This window comes from Artemia franciscana, chromosome 13 (assembly GCF_032884065.1).
Source record: "Artemia franciscana chromosome 13, ASM3288406v1, whole genome shotgun sequence".
Lineage (NCBI taxonomy): Eukaryota > Metazoa > Arthropoda > Branchiopoda > Anostraca > Artemiidae > Artemia > Artemia franciscana.
This window is the reverse complement of record NC_088875.1, coordinates 47,151,108-47,169,779: the sequence shown is the minus strand read 5'-3', so window position 1 is coordinate 47,169,779 and position 18,672 is coordinate 47,151,108. Positions and strand designations below refer to the sequence as shown.

The window sequence follows — 18,672 nt, the reverse complement described above, 5'->3', positions numbered from 1 at the left end:
AAAATATTTATTCGAAATATTCATCTTTTAAACCGGGGAAATGTTGATCCCATAAATGTTTTTTAGTTTTTCAACCCTCTTTTTTTCAGGAAAAAATCTGTAAAATTTTAATTACAACATATCCAAATAAAAAGATAGATATTTTTTTCATTCAGGTTTCAACATACAAAATGTGTTAGTTTTTAAGATACTCATTGAAAGCTATTAGTTCTTGATAATTTGTGATATATATATATGATATATATATATATATATATATATATATATATATATATATATATATATATATATATATATATATACTAGCTGTTGGGGTGGCGCTTCGCGCCACCCCAACACCTAGTTGGTAGGGCGCTTCGCGCCCCCCAAGCCCCCCCCGCGCGCTTAAGTCGTTACGCGCCATATTAGTTACGCGCCATTGTAGTTGTGTCCTTGTGTCCCACCTGTAAATAGATATATATATATATATATATATATATATATATATATATATATATATATATATATATATATATATATATAGATTGATCAGGTTTACTGACTCTTGAACATGGGAAAAACAATCCGTATTCAGATCTATACCTCATTATTTTAATGATGTGTCCCTGTGTCCCGGTCGTAATATATATTCCCTGTGTCTCGGTCGTCATTTGTGTCCCGGTGTCGCAGTTTGTAATTTCTCTTTGAGTGTCCCGGTCGTCATTTATATTCCCTGTGTCCCGGTGTCCTGGTCGTCATTTGTTTCCTGGTGCCCCGGTCTGTAATTTCTATTCGAACAATCCCTGTGTCCCGGTCGTCATTTATATATCCCGCCCGTGCCCCCGGCGTCCCCGTTGTAGTTGTGTCCCTGTGTCCCGGTCTTCATTTATACTCCCTGTGTCCCGGTCGGAATTTGTGTCCGGGTGTCCCAGTCTGTAATTTCTCTTTGAGGTTCCCGGTCGTCATTTACATTCCCTGTGTCCCGGTCGTCATTTGTGTCCCGGTGTCCCGGTATGTAATTTCATCAGTTGACAAACATGACGTCAGTCGACAAACATGACGTCAGTCGACACACAAACATGACGTCACACGACACACACACACACAGACAACTTATTTTTATATATATGGAAGACAAGCTGTTGGGATGGCGCTTCGCGCAACCCCATCACCTAGTTGGTGGGGCGCTTCGCGCCCCCCCAAGCCCCCGCGCGCGCGTAAGTCGTTACGCGCCATATTAGTTACGCGCTATTGTAGTTGTGTCCCTGTGTCCCACCTGTGAATAGAGATATATATATATATATATATATATATATATATATATATATATATATATATATATATATATATATATATATATATATATATATATATATATATATATATATGTTTTTAACTATGTAAAACATGCGAATATACAACATTCTTCGCTGTTCCATTGTCTGTGCATATAAATAGATTGTCCGGTTTACTGACTCTTGAACATGCAACATATAATTGTCCATGGGAAAAACTATCCGTATTCAGATCTATACCTCATTATTCTAATGATGTGTCCCGGTCGTCATTTATATTCCCTGTGTCCCGGTCGTCATTTAAGTCCCGGTATCCCAGTTTGTAATTTCTCTTTGAGTGTCCCGGTCGTCATTTATATTCCCTGTGTCCCGGTGTCCCGGTCGTCATTTGTGTCCCGGTCTGTAATTTATATATATATGTAATTATATGTAATTTCTATATATATATAGAAGACTAGCTGTTGGGGTGGCGCTTCGTGCCACCCCAACACCTAGTTGGTGGGGTGCTTCGCGCCCCCTAAGCCCCCCCGCGCGCGTAAGTCGTTAAGCGCCATATTAGTTACGCGCCATTGTAGTTTTGTCCCTGTGTCCCACCTGTGAATATATATATATATATATATATATATATATATATATATATATATATATATATATATATATATATATATATATATATATATATATATATATATATATATATATATGTGTGTGTGTGTGTTTTTAACTACGTAAAACATGCGAATATACAACATTTTTCGCTGTCCCATTGTCTGTGCATATAAATAGATTGTCAGGTTTACTGACTCTTGAACATGCAACATATAATTGTCCGTGGGAAAAACAATCCGTATTCAGATCTATACCTCATTATTCTAATGATGTGTCCCTGTGTCCCGGTCGTCATTTATATTCCCTGTGTCCCGGTCGTCATTTGTGTCCCGGTATCCCAGTTTGTAATTTCTCTTTGAGTGTCCCGGTCGTCATTCATATTCCCTGTGTCCTGGTGTCCCGGTCGTCATTTGTGTCCCGGTCTGTAATTTCTATTCGAACAATCCCTGTGTCCCGGTCGTCATTTATGTATCCCGCCTGTGCCCCCGGCGTCCCCGTTTTAGTTGTGTCCCTATGTCCCGGTCGTCATTTATATTCCCTATTCCCTGTGTCCCAGTCGTCATTTGTGTCCCGGTGTCCCGGTATGTAATTTCATCAGTTGACAAACATGACCTCAGTCGACAAACAACTTCATGACGCATACAGCTCAATCCTTATAATGACGTCAGTCGACAAACATGACGTCAGTCGACACACAAACATGACGTCAGTCGACACACACACACACAGACAACTTATTTTTATATATATAGATGTATATATATATATATATATATATATATATATATATATATATATATATATATATATATATATATATATATATATATATATAAAATATATATATATATATATATATATATATATATATATATATATATATATATATATGTATTTTATATATATATATATATATATATACATATATATATATATATATATATATATATATATATATATATATATATATATATATATATATATATATATATATATATATATATATATATATATATATATATATAATATATATATATATATATATATATATATATATATATATATATACATATATACATGAATGAATGAACTAATGAAACTTTATTCTCAATAAAGACACAATAATGGTCTCAAAATGGAAAAAAAGAAGGTCATGCAAGGGAAAAAAAGAAGGAAACAAAAAGCAACCTCAATAGGAAAAACATTGATAAAAAGGCAGTAAATACACTATTTGAAGTATCCAGATTCTGTTCAAAGTATAACCTACACTCACACGACAACAGCAAACGGATCGATAACGCAGAAACCATACGCAAATTTTTGGCCCACAGAGGTACACCCAGTAGGAACAGTAGAAACAATTGACCGACAAGCTCCTTTTTTTATGTACTAAAAACATTCCAAAAAGGCGACAAAGCTAACAAATGGGACAAAGAAAAGGCGCTACAAATTTTAGAAAGTACTCTCCTTTTATGGCATGCTTTGCAAGGATCAAGCAGGTCGTATGTCTTGCGAAGCTTAGCACCTATTAATTCCAATAAAAGTGCTCGTGTATGCTTTAAATCACTTCCAATGGGTAATTCAAGGTAATTTATGCTTGGCGGCAGCTTAGCAAGATGACCATTAAGACAAATGATATTGGGGATGGGCCGATTGCTTGACATACTAATTGACACAACTTCACTCTTTTCAGCTTTAAACTCAAGCCCTATTTTCCTATATTCGGAACATAAATTCTCAAAATTTCCTCAAGACCAGAAATGGTCCGACTGAGATTCAGAACGTTGTCAGCGTAATTTAAATATGACAAATCAAGGCCTCGAAAAATAAACAATGTTTGAACTTTCTTCTGGGCTTCTAGCACACTGTTATCAAAAACGGAGGCGATGATACCCCACCCTTCCTAATACCTTTCTAAACGCGAATTTTAGCTTTTGAAACAGAAATTTTTTTTTGAGTAGACACTTTGACAAAACATGAAGTTTGATGTACATATGTATGTAGACACGTAGGATTGAGCTATCAAACCTATGGTGGTTGGCACTAAGCAGTAACTGAGGATGTATCCCCGAATCGAACGCCCATGATACATCGTGACCAGCCATAATAACAATATGTAACCTTACTTTTGATTTTTGAACTTACTTTTGATTTTTGATCAAATAAGCCCTCTCCTGATCTTTTAGGATCACTGGTTCCATACGATCATCCCCAGGAAAAAAAGAACAACAACAAAAATAAACAAATAAAGATGCATCCGTGACCACATTTTTAAAATTCCACATTTTTGTTTATAGAGCTTGAAATCTCTGCAGTAGGATTCTCTGATATACTGAATCTGATACTGTGATTTTCACTAAGATCACTTGATTTTCTGTCGGTGTTTTTCCCCTTATTCGAGAAACTGGTCTAGAAGAAACCTCATTTTATATATTTTTTTTTAATATAAAAGAATTGACATTTTATCAATATTTTGGAAATTATTTTTAAGTAAATAAAGCAATTTTGTATATATGAAAGCTCGTCCTACTTAGCCCACTTTTCACACTACTACTTGATTAAAACACAAGAGGTATCAAATCAAAAATTTCAGAAAGCAACGAGAAAAATAAAAAAGAATGTATTTGAGATGGAATTTCCCAGAATTATTTCCATGAAATCTAAAAAATACATATAATTTTCCCTCTTATCTCAGAGTTATCTAATGTTTTACAGCAATAGGAAATTCTTCCTGAAAACTTCACTTTCTCAGCTAGAATAGTTGTCAAAAGTCAAAAATCATAATAACCTTATTTTCTTGTACGTCTAACAGAATATTTGTAGTAACTAGGTGGATATGTTCGCGGCTGTAGCTTTGTTTAAAGCTGAACTGATTGTCTTGCATAGAACAAACTCGGGTAATCTCATCAATAACTAACAGCTCTAATAATTTACATAATATTGGTGAAACAGTTTGGGATTAGGAAACCATCTAGGAACTTCAGATGCAATGTGGACTTTACGTTTAAGAACAGCAGCAGATTTTGCGCATGGCATGGCATGGGTAAGCTCAGAACAGCATATGTTTAACAGAATCTGTTTTTCACTAGCTAATATATCTGCATTCTACTGAAGGAGCTGGAACGGTGTTTTAATTTTCATTAAAATACTGTCAAGAACACTTGAGTATGAAAGTTAAGTCAATTTTGTTCCATTCAGACTTAGAATACCACTTTCTTTTACTTGAGGACCTATTCTCAACATGAGTGACTTCAAATGGACAGGTAATGGGGAAATGATCAGAAACTGATACGCCGGTGTTAACGTGACAATTATCGAGGGCTTTTATATTGTTCGAGCAGAGAAAGAAATCCAAAGAGCTAGTAGAGGCTGAATTATGGACATGAGTGAAGGAGCAGTCGCTCAAGACAGGTTGCAGAAAAGCAAAAGCGGATAAAATGATTTATTTCCTTGCATTAGCATTATCATTCAGATCACAATTAAAGTCTCCCACAACCATCACTTGACCATGCTTATCTAAACATTCCCTGACAGAGTGCACTAGTTTGGCGCGTTTAGGAGTAAATTGCCCTTCTGAGGCAAGATCACGGTAGTCAGTTGGAAGGTGGACGGAGAACACATTAGTATCCCCAATTTTCACAGCTATGTAATGTTCGTCTTCACCAACCAGCTGGGTGGCAAGGCAAGATTTGGCAAGAATGGCAACCCCGCCTGATGGTCTCCCTCTTCTCGAAGAGATAGCTGGCACAGCAAATATTTGGATGAAGTCAGTTAATTTCAATAGAGAGTCGGAGGAAGCTGTCAGGAAATGCTCCTGTAAACATAGCACATGCAGGATGAGGCGTGCACTAAGAGGCCACATTGAGGAGATAAGAGTTTAATTTGGATAATCGTCGTTAATTTTGAAAAGTAAATGCTCGAAATGAGCTCTTTTTCTCGAAGCAATGCTGTACCAAAGTTAAATTCAGATCTAAAGAGTCGGGTTTAACTGTGGGTATAACTCGGGGTAGAACCCTGGGTATACTGTGGAAAACGAACAGAAGTTGAATATGGAAACAAGCTTATTCAAACGAAAGTAAAGAGTGACATTAACATTTAAATGGATTAAAAATTATTCTGTATATCAGGGGTCTTTGAATCACCTGATGTAGCCCTGTGAATTGACCTAACTATACTGCCTTATTTAGTTAAATTAAATAAAAAAAACAAGTTTTTTCAACTGAAAGTAAGGAGTGACATCAAAACTTAAAACGCACAGAAATTACTTCGTATATGAAAGAGGCTGCTTCCTCATCAACGCCCCGCTCTTTACGCTAAAGTTTGACTCTTTCTCTCAATTCTTCTTTCTAAAACAGTAAAAAACATTAGCGTAAAGAGCGGGGCGTTGATGAGGAAGCAGCCTCTGTCATATACGAAGTAATTTCTGTGCGTTTTAAGTTTTGATGTCACTCCTTACTTTCAGTTGAAAAAACTTGTTTTTTTTATTTAATTTCTGAACGTTTTTGAATCAATGCATGTTTTGATTTTGGCTCTCCGCAGAGGAATAATCAAAACGAAATTTGCATATTTTTTTTTGGCTCAATGGCTTTCTCATAATTTTGATCGAATGATTTTGAGAAAAAAAGAGCGGGGGACGAAGCCTAGTTGCCCCCCGATTTTTTGGTTAATTAAAAAGGCAACTAGAACTTTTAATTTTTTACGAATCTTTTTATTGGTAAAAGATTTACGTAACTTATAAATTGGCTTACGTAAAGAACTTTGTATTCTCATGTTTTTATTACATATATGAGGGGATTCGCCCCATCGTCAGTACCTCGCTCTTTACACTAAAGCTTAAATTTTATCCCAATTCATTAAGAATGACCCCCTGAATCACAAAAGCCGTAGAATAAGTAGTTGAAATTACCGAAAATACTTTAGCGTAAAGAGCGAGGTATTAGAAGGAGGTGAGCCCCTCATATTGGTAATAATTTCTGTTTGTTTTAAGTTTTATTGCTGTTCCTTACTTCCAGCTGAAAAAGCTTTTTCACTTTTATTTTTTAATTGTTTTTTTTTTTAAATAATGCTAGTAAATCCTGCTCTCCCTTCATGGAAATTTTCTTCTCCCATTACAAATTCTCGAAGGAAAGTTCCCCCAGCATATCCCCCTCTTCTCAACCCCTCCCCCAAACCAAAAAAATCCTCCTGAAAACGCCTGTATACTTCCCAATAACCATTACTATATGTAAGCACAGGTCAAAGTTTGTAACTTGTTGCCCCTCCCACGGGGACTGTGGGGGAGTAAGTCGTCCCCAAAGACATAGTTATAAGGTTTTTCGACTACGCTGAATAAAATGGCTATCTCAGAATTTTGATCCGTTGACTTTGGGAAAATAATTAGCGTGGGAGGGGGCCTAGGTGCCCTCCAATTTTTTTGGTCACTTAAAAAGGGCACTAGAACTTTTCATTTCCGTTAGAATGAGCCCTCTTGCAACATTCTAGGACAACTGGGTCGATACGATCACCCCTGGGAAAAAAAACAAAAAAAAAACAAAAAAACAAATAAACACGCATCCGTGATCTGCCTTCTGGCAAAAAATGCAAAATTCCACATTTTTGTAGATAGGAGCTCGAAACTTCTACAGTAGGGTTCTCTGATACGCTGAATCTGATGGTGTGATTTTCGTTAAGATTCTATGACTTTCAGGGGGCGTTTCCCCCTATTTTCTAAAATAACGCAAATTTTCTCAGGCTCGTAACTTTTGATGGGTAAGACTAAACTTGATGAAACTTATATATTTAAAACCAACATTAAAATGCGATTCTTTTGATGTAGCTATTGGTATCAAAATTCCATTTTTTAGAGTTTTGGTTACTATTGAGCCGGGTCGCTCCTTACTACAGTTCGTTACCACGAACTGTTTGATATAGTTAAATGTTGGCTTATTTCTGTTAGTCTTGTAGGTCGGTGATATGAATAAGATTCGCCATTTGTTTATATTGTCAACCTACACATAGGAGTAAATATTGTCTGCTGTTATAATTTAACCCCCGTTCAAAAATGGAATAGGTGTGTATTTGTAGTGACATAGTGAATTAATGTTGTCTGTCTGCTTTTGTATTGTGCATTAAATTCTGGATATTAATGCAAATTGATTAATCTATTAATAAATTATGAATTAATTAATAATTATAATGATATTATTAAATAGTTTACGAAAAACATTAATATAAGTAATTTTATTAAGTAGTGCCAATATTACTAATTCAATTGTTCATTTTACTTTTATTCTTTATTCATCTAAAGCCGTCGTAGCTAAGTGGTTGGCGTGCTGGTTTAAAAATTCTTTGTCCAAGGGGAACGGGCTCGATCCCTGGTATAGCCAGTTATGTGGTTTGGAACGGAAGTCAGTGGTGTGACTCTGTAAGCTCAGCAAGAGTCGACCCAACTTTGAGTAGGGACCTGGAGAAATATGGGGAAGTTAAGCAGGAAGGGTGTGCGAAATCACAGGATGGCTTGCCCCCAGCCCCCTCCCCATTGTACTTCCTGGCTCAAGGGACAACGGAGATCAGCACCGCCGGCTTGGACCTTAAGGGTCTAGTGCCGTCATACTTACTTTAGTTACTTATTCATCTAAATTGAATATATTATTAATTATCGTTTAAATTGATAAAATTAATCTGTCAATTAATATTACCAACATCCTATTATTATTGATAACATTATTATTCATCAATGTTATTCCTAATTTTATTAGCGTTATTAATACAATTTGTAACATTAATTACAATCGATGATATTTATAAATTACTTAATATATATTAATTTTTGATTGTTTCTAGAGGTTTGTCTTCATGTTTGGTTGCAAATTTGGGAACATTAACAATGAAAAGCGTTGAAAATGAAGCATGGGATAAATTCGAACACCGTAAACAAGACATTAAAGATCCGGGAGAGGAGGCCCGAAAGTTGATTGAAGCGTCCTATGACATATACAAACTCGAAATTAAAGACATTCAGGTTAGTTATATTGCCATTATTTTTTCTTAGTGCTTTAAATTAAGAATATTTATTAACTAATCTAAAAAATACTGATGTTTAAATGTTTAGACATCTTTTAAGCGTCTAAGCAATGTTTAAATAAAATATTAAATGTTTAAATATTAACTTATATTCACTCTAGATGAACATATTGAATTCTCTAAATTTACCAAGATTTTGCTTATTAACCATCCATCTGGGGCTGAACAAAAACAAATCTTTCCCGACTATAGTGGGAAGGGTCATAATGAGGGGTTTAAAGGAGAACCTTCATGACAGGGGGTAAAGAGTAAAGCTATGAATACATTGGAATGACCGTTAATGGTAAATTGTTTGTTTAATTTATATGTTTTGGATGAAAAAAATAAAATGTCTATGTCTATGAGTGGAGGAGGAATGTGCGCAGCTGTGTTGTTCACAGGTGGCTTGGTGCTGGAGTAAGCTGTTAGTAGCAGTTTCATTAGCTTTATATGTAGTTACCAGACACATTTTGTTGATTTGGGACTCCTTAACAGGGCGATTGATATATCTTGCAATGATTTTGTCTGCAATTCCCAATACTTCTATTTTTATAAAATTCTCCTGTTTCTTTTGCTGTTTTTGATAATTTTTTCTTCATCTCAGTGTGAAAATTCCGTCCAATTTTCGCAAAAATTGCCATTTTGGGCAATTCAAAAATTTTTTTGGCCATTATACAATTGCTTGATCTACTGTATTGTTTGGCAACTCCTGAGCAGGACTGTAGATACTTTTGCGCACACTTAAGGCATTCTAATCACAAATCTCCCCTAAAATACCAAGATGCTTAATATATTTTTCTTTTTTTAATTCTCTGTAATATTCGTAAAATTCATCTTTTGTCTTTTTTGAAGAGTTTGCTCTACTTTTGGAACTTGTGCAGTCTTTGAAAATGGGAACATGTTGTATACAGTTTATTTCATTCGTTTTTGACAGATGAGCGGGAGTGGGAATCGGCGCGTAGGTAAAAAGAGGTTTTGGTTGTAACATGGGCTGATAGAGTCAAGTAGAAAAGCTAAGTTGCTTAGTGTCGGTGTTTTTTTTTCTAATTCTTCTTATATCGGAAAAAGTCTGGAAGAATAGAAATATAGTTTTGCGTACTTAGATTTAGAACATTAAAAACCACATTAATGGCAGTGGTTAGGTATGATCTGAAATGTAGGTACCTTGAAAGATTGATATTTATTAAATATCATCTAGATGAATTGTCTAAGAATAGTCTTAGCATGTATTTGGCTGATCACCTATCAAACAAAAAGCTGTAAGAAACATATGCTTTGATCCGAATTTACAGAATTATAATGAAAAAAAGATTAAGATGGAGAGGCCACATGTTACGAATGAAAGATGACAGGTTCCCGAAGATGGTGCTTTTTGTTCATACATCTGAGGTTAAAAGAAAAAAAATTGGGGTTACCCCCAGATTGAGTAGGAAGAGATCATAAGGAATGATTTAAATGAAATTTTGTCTTAAAGGGAGGCAGGGAAGCATTGAATCGATTTGGACGAAGGAGGACCGTGCGCAACTGCGTTGGCCTCGAATGTTTTGGTGCTGCTATGAGTTATTAGTAAAGCAGCAATAATAGAGCTGAACGAACTCACCTGTTTTTTACTTGGAGAGTAAGATAACCTTATAAGAAAATATTTTCTCTGAAATAGAAACAGAGTTGACTTTGAAAATTTTATTATTTCTAGCCCGGTTTCCGAGGAACTCCTGAATTGTATTTTTTTTGGACTTGATAATTATATAAACTTTGCTTACGCGGGGGCTGCGAAAACTTTTTTTTTTATTTATAATTGAAGATACAAAAAAATTTTTAAAACATAGGAGGTTTTTAAAACATGGGAGGTTATGGGGGAAGCTTTTTTTTGGTGTTACTTTGGAAATACAAACAAAAACTCATTTTCTAAAATCTAGAGTGGACCTAAAAATATCTAAGGGGGGCAGTTTGCCATCCCCTCTATCTCCTCCGCTCAATTGGCATTATTCTGTTATGAGAGTCATAAAGATACGCTTGTGTATATCTCAGTCATATCTCGTATCACTAATGTTGAATGTCCAACATGATTGCATTAATGTAATATCTTCAACAAAAAAGGATTTGTAATGTAATCAATCCCCCCCCCCCCAAAAAAAAATAAAAATAACGATTCTAACCCAAATTTCTACTAATTTACGGTACACATCAACGGGAAAGAGCATTTAGGGCTATTAGTAACTTCCAAAATATCAATCGACGCTGCAGAACGTTGACTCCTTCTAGATCATAGGTCTTACCCTCTTGTTGCTATTTCTTAATCAGAAAACAAATCATGTCCGTATAATAGCCAAGTTTTGTTTTTAAGAAATTTCTCATTCATTAATTTTCAATTTTTTTTCTTAGTTTTCCTCCAAGGAAGGGTTGCGAAAGTGTGTGCTCAAGTTACAGGGGGATAGCAACTTTAGTAGAAAATTGTATTGCTTCTTGGAAAATATTTTTTAAAGAAAACTTCAGCAAATAACCAAACATAAGTGTGGTATTTACATAAGTATAGTAACCTGGGTTAACTGGGTTACATAAGTATAGTTACCCAGTTTAAAGTAAAATATCTAAATTGTTAATGTTTTATCTGCTTCTTTTGTGTTAACTTTATTTAAATTAGGCAAATGGAAAGAGCTTTTTCTAACTGTTTTCATTTAAATTCACGGGAATTAGAACACAGAAATATGTCGACCAATACAGACTAAATTATGTGGACTTCAGCTAGAATAGATAGAGTGCAGTTCGGTGATGGTAATCATGGGTAAAGACTGATTGAATATTTAGAACTTGTGTTGGGGAGTTCTTTTATAGGTTAAATCTAAAAAGCTATAGAAAATCGGACTTTCAAGGATTCACGCTCTAGTTGTCTCAAATAAAAAAAACAAGAGCTAAGAGCTCATATGGCACTTGTTACGAGGCGAGAAGAGCTAAGAGCCAAAACATCATATTGTATGAGCTCTAACAAAATTCTATGAATCAATAGATTGATTTAAAAAGGAAAATAAGAGGCTTAATGCCGGTCAAGATTTAAAATAAGAACTCTGAGTCACGATGTCCTTCTAAATATCAAAATTCATTAAGATCCGATCACCCACTCGTAAGTTATAAATACCTAATTTTTTCTAGTTTTTCCTCTCCCTTTAGCCCCCCAGATGGTCGAATCTGGGAAAACGACTTTATCAAGTCAAATTGTGCAGCTCCCTGACACGCCTACCAATTTTCATCGTCCTAGCACGTCCAGAAGCACCAAACTCGAAAAATCACTGAATCCCTCCCCCCAATTCCCTGAAAGAGAGCGAATCCAGTACGATTCTGTCAATCACGTATCAAGGACATTTGTTTATTCTATCCACCAAGCTTCATCCCGATTCCTCCACTCCAAGTGTTTTTCCAAGATTTCCCCCTCCAACTCCCCCCAATGTCAAAAGATCTGGTCGGGATTTGAAATAAGAGCTCTGAGGCATGAATTACTTCTAAAAATCAAATTTCATGAAGATCCGATCATCTCTTCGTAAGATAAAAATACCCCAATTTTCACGTTTTCCAAGAATTCCGGTTTCCCCCTCCAACTCCCCCCAATGTCACAGGATCTGGTCGGAATTTAAAATTAGAACTTTAAAGCACAAGATCCTTCTAAATATCAAATTTCATTAAGATCTGGTCATCCTTTCGTAAGTTAAAAATACCTCAATTATCAAAATAACCCCCCCCCCCCCAACTCCACCAAAGAGAGCAGATCCGGTCCGGTTATATCAGTCACGTATCTTAGACAGGTTTATATTCTTCCCATCCAGTTTCATCCTGATCTCGCCGCTTTAAGTATTTTCTAAGATTTCCGGTCCCCCCAATCGACCCCCCCTCAATTACGCTTGATCCGGTTGAGATTTAAAATAAGAGATCTGAGTTACGAGTATCTTCTAAATATGAAGTTTCATGAAGGTCCGATCACTCTTTCGTAAGTTAAAAATACGTTATTTTTTCTTATTTTTCAGAATTAACCCCCCCCCCCCCCCTAATAGAGCGGATCCGTTCCAATTATGTAAATCACGTATGTAAGACTTCTGCTTTTTTTCCCACCAAGTTTCATCCCGATCCCTCCAATCTAAGCGTTTCCATGATTTTAGGTTCCCCTACCCCAAACTTCCCCCAATGTCACCAGATCCGGTCAGGATTTAAAATAAGAGCTTTGAGACACGATATCCTCCTAAATATCAAATTTCACTGAGATCCGATCACCCGTTCATAAGTTAAAAATACCTCATTTTTTCTAATTTTTCAGAATTAACCCCTCCCCCAACTACCCCAAAGAGAGCGGATCCGTTCTGGTTATGTCAATCATGTATCTAGGACTTGTGCTTATTTTTCCTACCAAGTTTCATCCCGATCACTCCACTCTTAAGTATTTTCCAAGTTTTAGGTTTCCCCCTCCCAACTCCCCTTATTGTCACCAGATCCGGTCGGGTTTAAAATAAGAGCTTTGAGACACGATATCCTTCTAAATATCAAATTTCTTTGAGATCCGATCACCCGTTCATAAGTTAAAAATACCTCATTTTTTCTAATTTTTCAGAATTAACCCCTCCCCTCAACTACCCCAAAGAGAGCGGATCCGTTCTGGTTATGTCAATCATGTATCTAGGAATTGTGCTTATTTTTCCCACCAAGTTTCATCCCGATCCCTCCACTCTAAGTGTTTTCCAAGTTTTAGGTTTCCCCCTCCTAACTCCCCCCCTCCAATGTCACCAGATCCGGTCGGGATTTAAAATAAGAGCTCTAGGACACGATATCCTTCTAAACATCAAATTTCATTGAGATCTGATCACCCGTTCGTAAGTTAAAAATACCTCATTTTTTCTAATTTTTCAGAATTACAAACCCCCCCCCCCCAATTACCCCAAAGAGAGCGGATCCGTTCCGATTCTGTCAATCATGTATCTGGGACTTGTGCTTATTTTCCCCATCAAGTTTCATCCCGATCCCTCCACTCTAAGTGTTTTCAAGATTTTAGCTTTCCCCCTCCAACTCCCCCCAGTGTCATCAGATCCGGTCGGGATTTAAAAAAAGAGGTCTGAGACACAATATCATTCCAAACATCAAATTTCATTAAGATCCCATCACTCGCTCATAAGTTAAAAATAGTTCATTTTTTCTATTTTTCCGAATTAACCGGCCCCCCACTCTCCCCCAGATGGTCAAATCGGGAAAACGACTATTTATAATTTAATCTGGTCTGGTCTCTGATACGCTTGCCCAATTTCATCGTCCTAGCTTACCTGGAAGTTCCTAAAGTGGCAAAACCGGGACCGACAGACAGACCGACAGACCGACAGAATTTGCGATTGCTATATGTCACTTGGTTAATACCAAGTGCCATAAAAACTCTTACTAAAACCCCTCCCTGTGTTCAGTAAGCTTATTGTAATTGATTTTCTCAGTTTTTTGTGTTCAGTAGCCAATTACCACTACTACGACTACTACTACTAAGTAGATATTTTTGTTCGTTTCACGCTGGATTTGCATATTCAATTTAAGTTTTCTCGTTTTTCGATTTATTTACCCATTTATGCTATTACCTATTGTATGTTTGTTACCTCTGATTGTTTATTTAATTTCTGTTCGTTTTGGGTTTCATTTATACTTCAATAGCAAAATATTTTTGTTCGTTTTAAGCTTGATTTGCATATTTAACTTAAGCTTTACTTGTTTTAAGATTCATTTACATTACTACCTGTTATATGTTTTTTTTTACTATGATTGTTTATTTAATTTCTGTTGGTTTTGGGTTTTATTTATTCTTTAATTGTATTTTCTGGTCGTTTTAAGTTTGAGTAATTGTAGGTTTCTATTTCTTCTGATCTTAAGTTCAAGACCTTTACTTTTCTTAGAAAACCTCTTTTTCGGAATTTTTTTTTTTTTATTAATTTCTGTTTGCTTTTTACTTTCAAAGTTTCAAGTTTTACAAAATTCCCTTTTTCAAAAAAAAAATTATTCCAAAGTAAATTAGCAGATTTGGCAAGAAATAATAAAATTGAACTGAATATTTGATATATAATGATATTCGTTGCTAAAAGCTCACCAGCTTAAGATTTTGTTTCACTCAGGGCCGCATTTAAAGCTTTGACGCTTCTAGACCCAAGTGTTTATGCTGCTCCGTTTTTGCGAGATTTTCGGGAAATCTTCAAAATTTCTGGAATAGTGAAAGGCTCAAGTCCTAGGGTGTCTATTGGTAAATTTTGGGATTGTTTCACTGAAATTTTGATTTTATTTTCAATGTTGTAATAAGTACAAAAGAAAACATTTGTAATGTAAATGATTTTAGTAAAGAGCCAAATACGCAGTAGACATTATGCTTTCAATGTTAGAGAAACGGGCAGTAGACATACTCTTGTTTATGGTGAAGAATATAGGTGCCTTGAATATTTTTGGAAAGAGGTAATAAAATTAAACTGAATACCTATGATTTTTGGAAAAGAATATCGCTATGTAGTTTTTTTTTTTGTTAGGAAGGGGAGATGGAGGGAGAACCAGGGAGCTCCCATTATTTTGAAATGAAATAATGTTAATAAGTTTTTTTTTGTGGGCTGTTTGTTTTTTCTGGGGGAGGAGGATCTGGCAATGGAGGGAGGGCCAGGGGTCGTTCTCATGATTTATCATTAAAAATTCATTTGGAAAGGGGTGGTTATTGTGCCCCAGGACTCTGGGAGGCTGTGTTAACCCTGGAGTTTTTGTTATCTGATCTTTTGGTTTAATTTAACAAAATGACTATCTCAAAAGTTTGATCGGATGGATTTGGGGTAAAAAGGCAGGAGGGATAGCAGCCCTCCGGTCCCTTTTGATTCTTAAAAAGGGAACTAGAACATTTAATTTCCAATAGAATGACCCCACGACGAAGTTATACGATCATTCCTTCCATAAAACCCTTATAAGCCCCCGGTGCATAATTTAAAACACTTGCCCTCGGATTCTTCGGGGCTCTGTTAACTCTGGAGTTTTGTCATATAATCTTTGGTCTCTTTTGGACAAAATGAAAATCTAAAAAGTTTGATCAGACGCATTTGGGGAAAATACGGTTGGTTGGAGGGGGGGCTAGTTGTCATCAGCTTACTTTGGACTCTCAAAAAGGGAACTAAAACTGTAAATTTCTAGTAATTTGAGTCCCCTCCAAAGTTTATCTCTTCCATAAGACCCTTAAAACTTTCCGGGTATAAGTTACAACCCTTTCAACAGGAAGGGTGTGCGAAAGTAGAGGATGGTTGGCCCCATTGCAGTTCCCGGCTGAAAAGCCAAGAAACGGAGATCAGCACCCCCGGTAGGTACTGCAAAGTCCAATGCCGTATTCTTTACTCTTTTTTACCCCGAGCCATAGGGGGATATGTTGAATCCAAAGTTTTTGTTATCTGATTGTTGGACTAAATAAAAAATGACTATCTAAAAATTTTGATTGAATGCGTTTGGGGAAAAGAGGGTGTGTGTGAGGGGGGGGGGGGTAGATACTCTCCGTTCACTTTTGGCTCTTAAAAACGTAACTAGAACTTTCAATTTCCAATCAAATGAGCCACCTCTGGAGTTTATACATCCATACTTTACATAAAAACCTAATATGCGCCCGGTGCATAACTTACAACACTTGCCTACTGGCTCTTGGGGGTTATGTCAAACCTTGAGTTTTTGTAATTTTATCTTTAAACTGTTTTGAACAAAATTGCTATCTCAAAATTTTGATTGGATACGTTTGGGGAAAAAGGGCCTTAGGAGAGGGGGGGGGTAGTTGCCCTCCGATCACTTTTGACTCTTAAAAAGGCCACTACAAATTCTGATTTGCAATCGGATGAGCTCACCCTGAAGTTTATACTACCATTTATTTCATAAAAACCTTATTTGCCCCAGGGGCATAACTTACAACACTTGTCTCTAGGTTCTGGGGTGGGCTGTGTTATCCCTGGAGTTTTTATTATATGATTTTTGGTCAATTTTGAACAAAACGGTTATTTAAAAAATTCGATCTGACGCATTTGGGGAAAATCAGTAGTTATCATCGGATTACTTTGGACTCTTAAAAAGAAAGCTAGAACTTGGAATATTTAATCATTTGAGTCCCGTCCGAAGTTTATGCGACTGCCTCTCCCATAAAACCTTATATGCCCCGGGGTTATTACGTACAATACTTGCCTCTGGATTCTGGTGCGGGCTGTGTTATCCTTGGAGTTTTTTTGCATGATTTATGGTCACTAAATAAAAAATTCGATCAGATGTATTTGGGGAAAGGGTTGGGGGTGGGGCTAGTTGTCATCTGATCACCTTTGACTTTTAAAATGGGAGCTAGAACTTCGAATATCTGAGCACTTGAGTCCCCTCCGAAATTTGTACCACCACCTCTTCCATAAAACCTTATATGCCCTGGGGGCATAATTTACAGCACTTACTCATCCGTTCTGAGGTGGGTTTTGTTATCCCTGGAGTTTTTCTTATAAGATTCTTGGTCAATTTTGAACAAAATAGCCATATAAAATTTCGATCGGACGCATTTCGGAAAAATAATGTTGGTGGGAGGGGGCCCACCCCTCCTGCTAGCTGCCATTGGATCACTTTTCACTATTAAAAGGGGAGCTAGGACTAATCATTTCAGTTCCCTCCGAAGTTTATTCGACCACCTCTCATAAAGTTGTATATACCGTCGGAGCACAAGTTACAACCCTTAGTTCCTCCATGCTTCGGGGGTATATTGACCCCGAAGTTTTTTGTTATTTCATCGTTTGACTATTTCAAAGAAAATGGCAATATCAAATCCATCGGGTGCAATTAAGGAAAAGAGGGTTTAGGAAGGGGGGTATATGTCTTACGATCACTTTTTACTCTTAAAAAGGTAATTGGGGCTTTCAATTTCCTATCAAATGAGCTACCTCTAAACTTTATACGACTAACCCTTGCATAAAAACCTTATATGCCTCCGGGGGTATAACTCAAACGCTTGCCACTGGGCTCTGGGGTGTTGTGTCGATCCGGTCTTTTTGTTATCTAATGTTTGAACTATTTTGAATAAAATGGCTATCTTAAAATTTTTAATGGGTAGATTTGGGGGAAAAGGGCTTGGGGTGGGGGCTAGTTGCCCCCGGTCTCTTTTGACTCTTGTCTCAAACTAGACTCTTGTCTTTTGAACTAGAAATCTCAACTTCCAATCAAATGAACCCCTTCTGAAGTTTATACGAGAAGCCCTCCTGAAAAAAAATATATGCACCCAGGGCATAACTTACAACCCCTACTCCTGGGCCCTGGGGGGTTGTGTCAACCTCAGAGATTTTGTCCTCTAATCCTTGTACTAAGATTGTAATTTTTATCGGATGCATTTGGGGAAAAAGGGTGTTGGGGCTATTTGTCCTCCGATCACTTTTGGCTCCTAAAAAGGGCACTATAACTTCCGATTTTCAATCGAATGACCCTTCCGAAGTTTATACGACCATCCCTTCCATGGGAAGTGCCTCTGGGAAAAATTGGAGCCTTATAGCTTTGGGGTTGGTGGGAGAGGCTAATTGCATTCGGATCCCTTTTGAATCTTAAAAAGAGAACTAGAACTTTCAATTTCTAATTATTTGAGTCCCCTACGAGTAACATACGATCGTCTTTTCCGTAAAAACTTATATGCCCCCGGGGCATAAGTTACAACCCTTCCCCCGGATCTCAGAGGGGGGGGGGAAGTTTTGTCGTCGAATCGTTGGACTATTTTAGACAA

The 18,672-nt window shown here is 36.6% G+C and overlaps 1 protein-coding gene across 1 annotated transcript in view; it reads left to right on the top strand.

Annotated features, from left to right (window-relative positions):
- Window positions 1-18,672, top strand: part of LOC136035014 (intermembrane lipid transfer protein VPS13C-like) — a 186,927-nt gene that overhangs the window by 75,018 nt on the left and 93,237 nt on the right. The window contains exon 14 of the mRNA XM_065716595.1: window positions 8,706-8,883. Coding sequence (XP_065572667.1) covers window positions 8,706-8,883 — 178 coding nt within the window. The remainder of the gene's footprint in view (window positions 1-8,705; window positions 8,884-18,672) is intronic.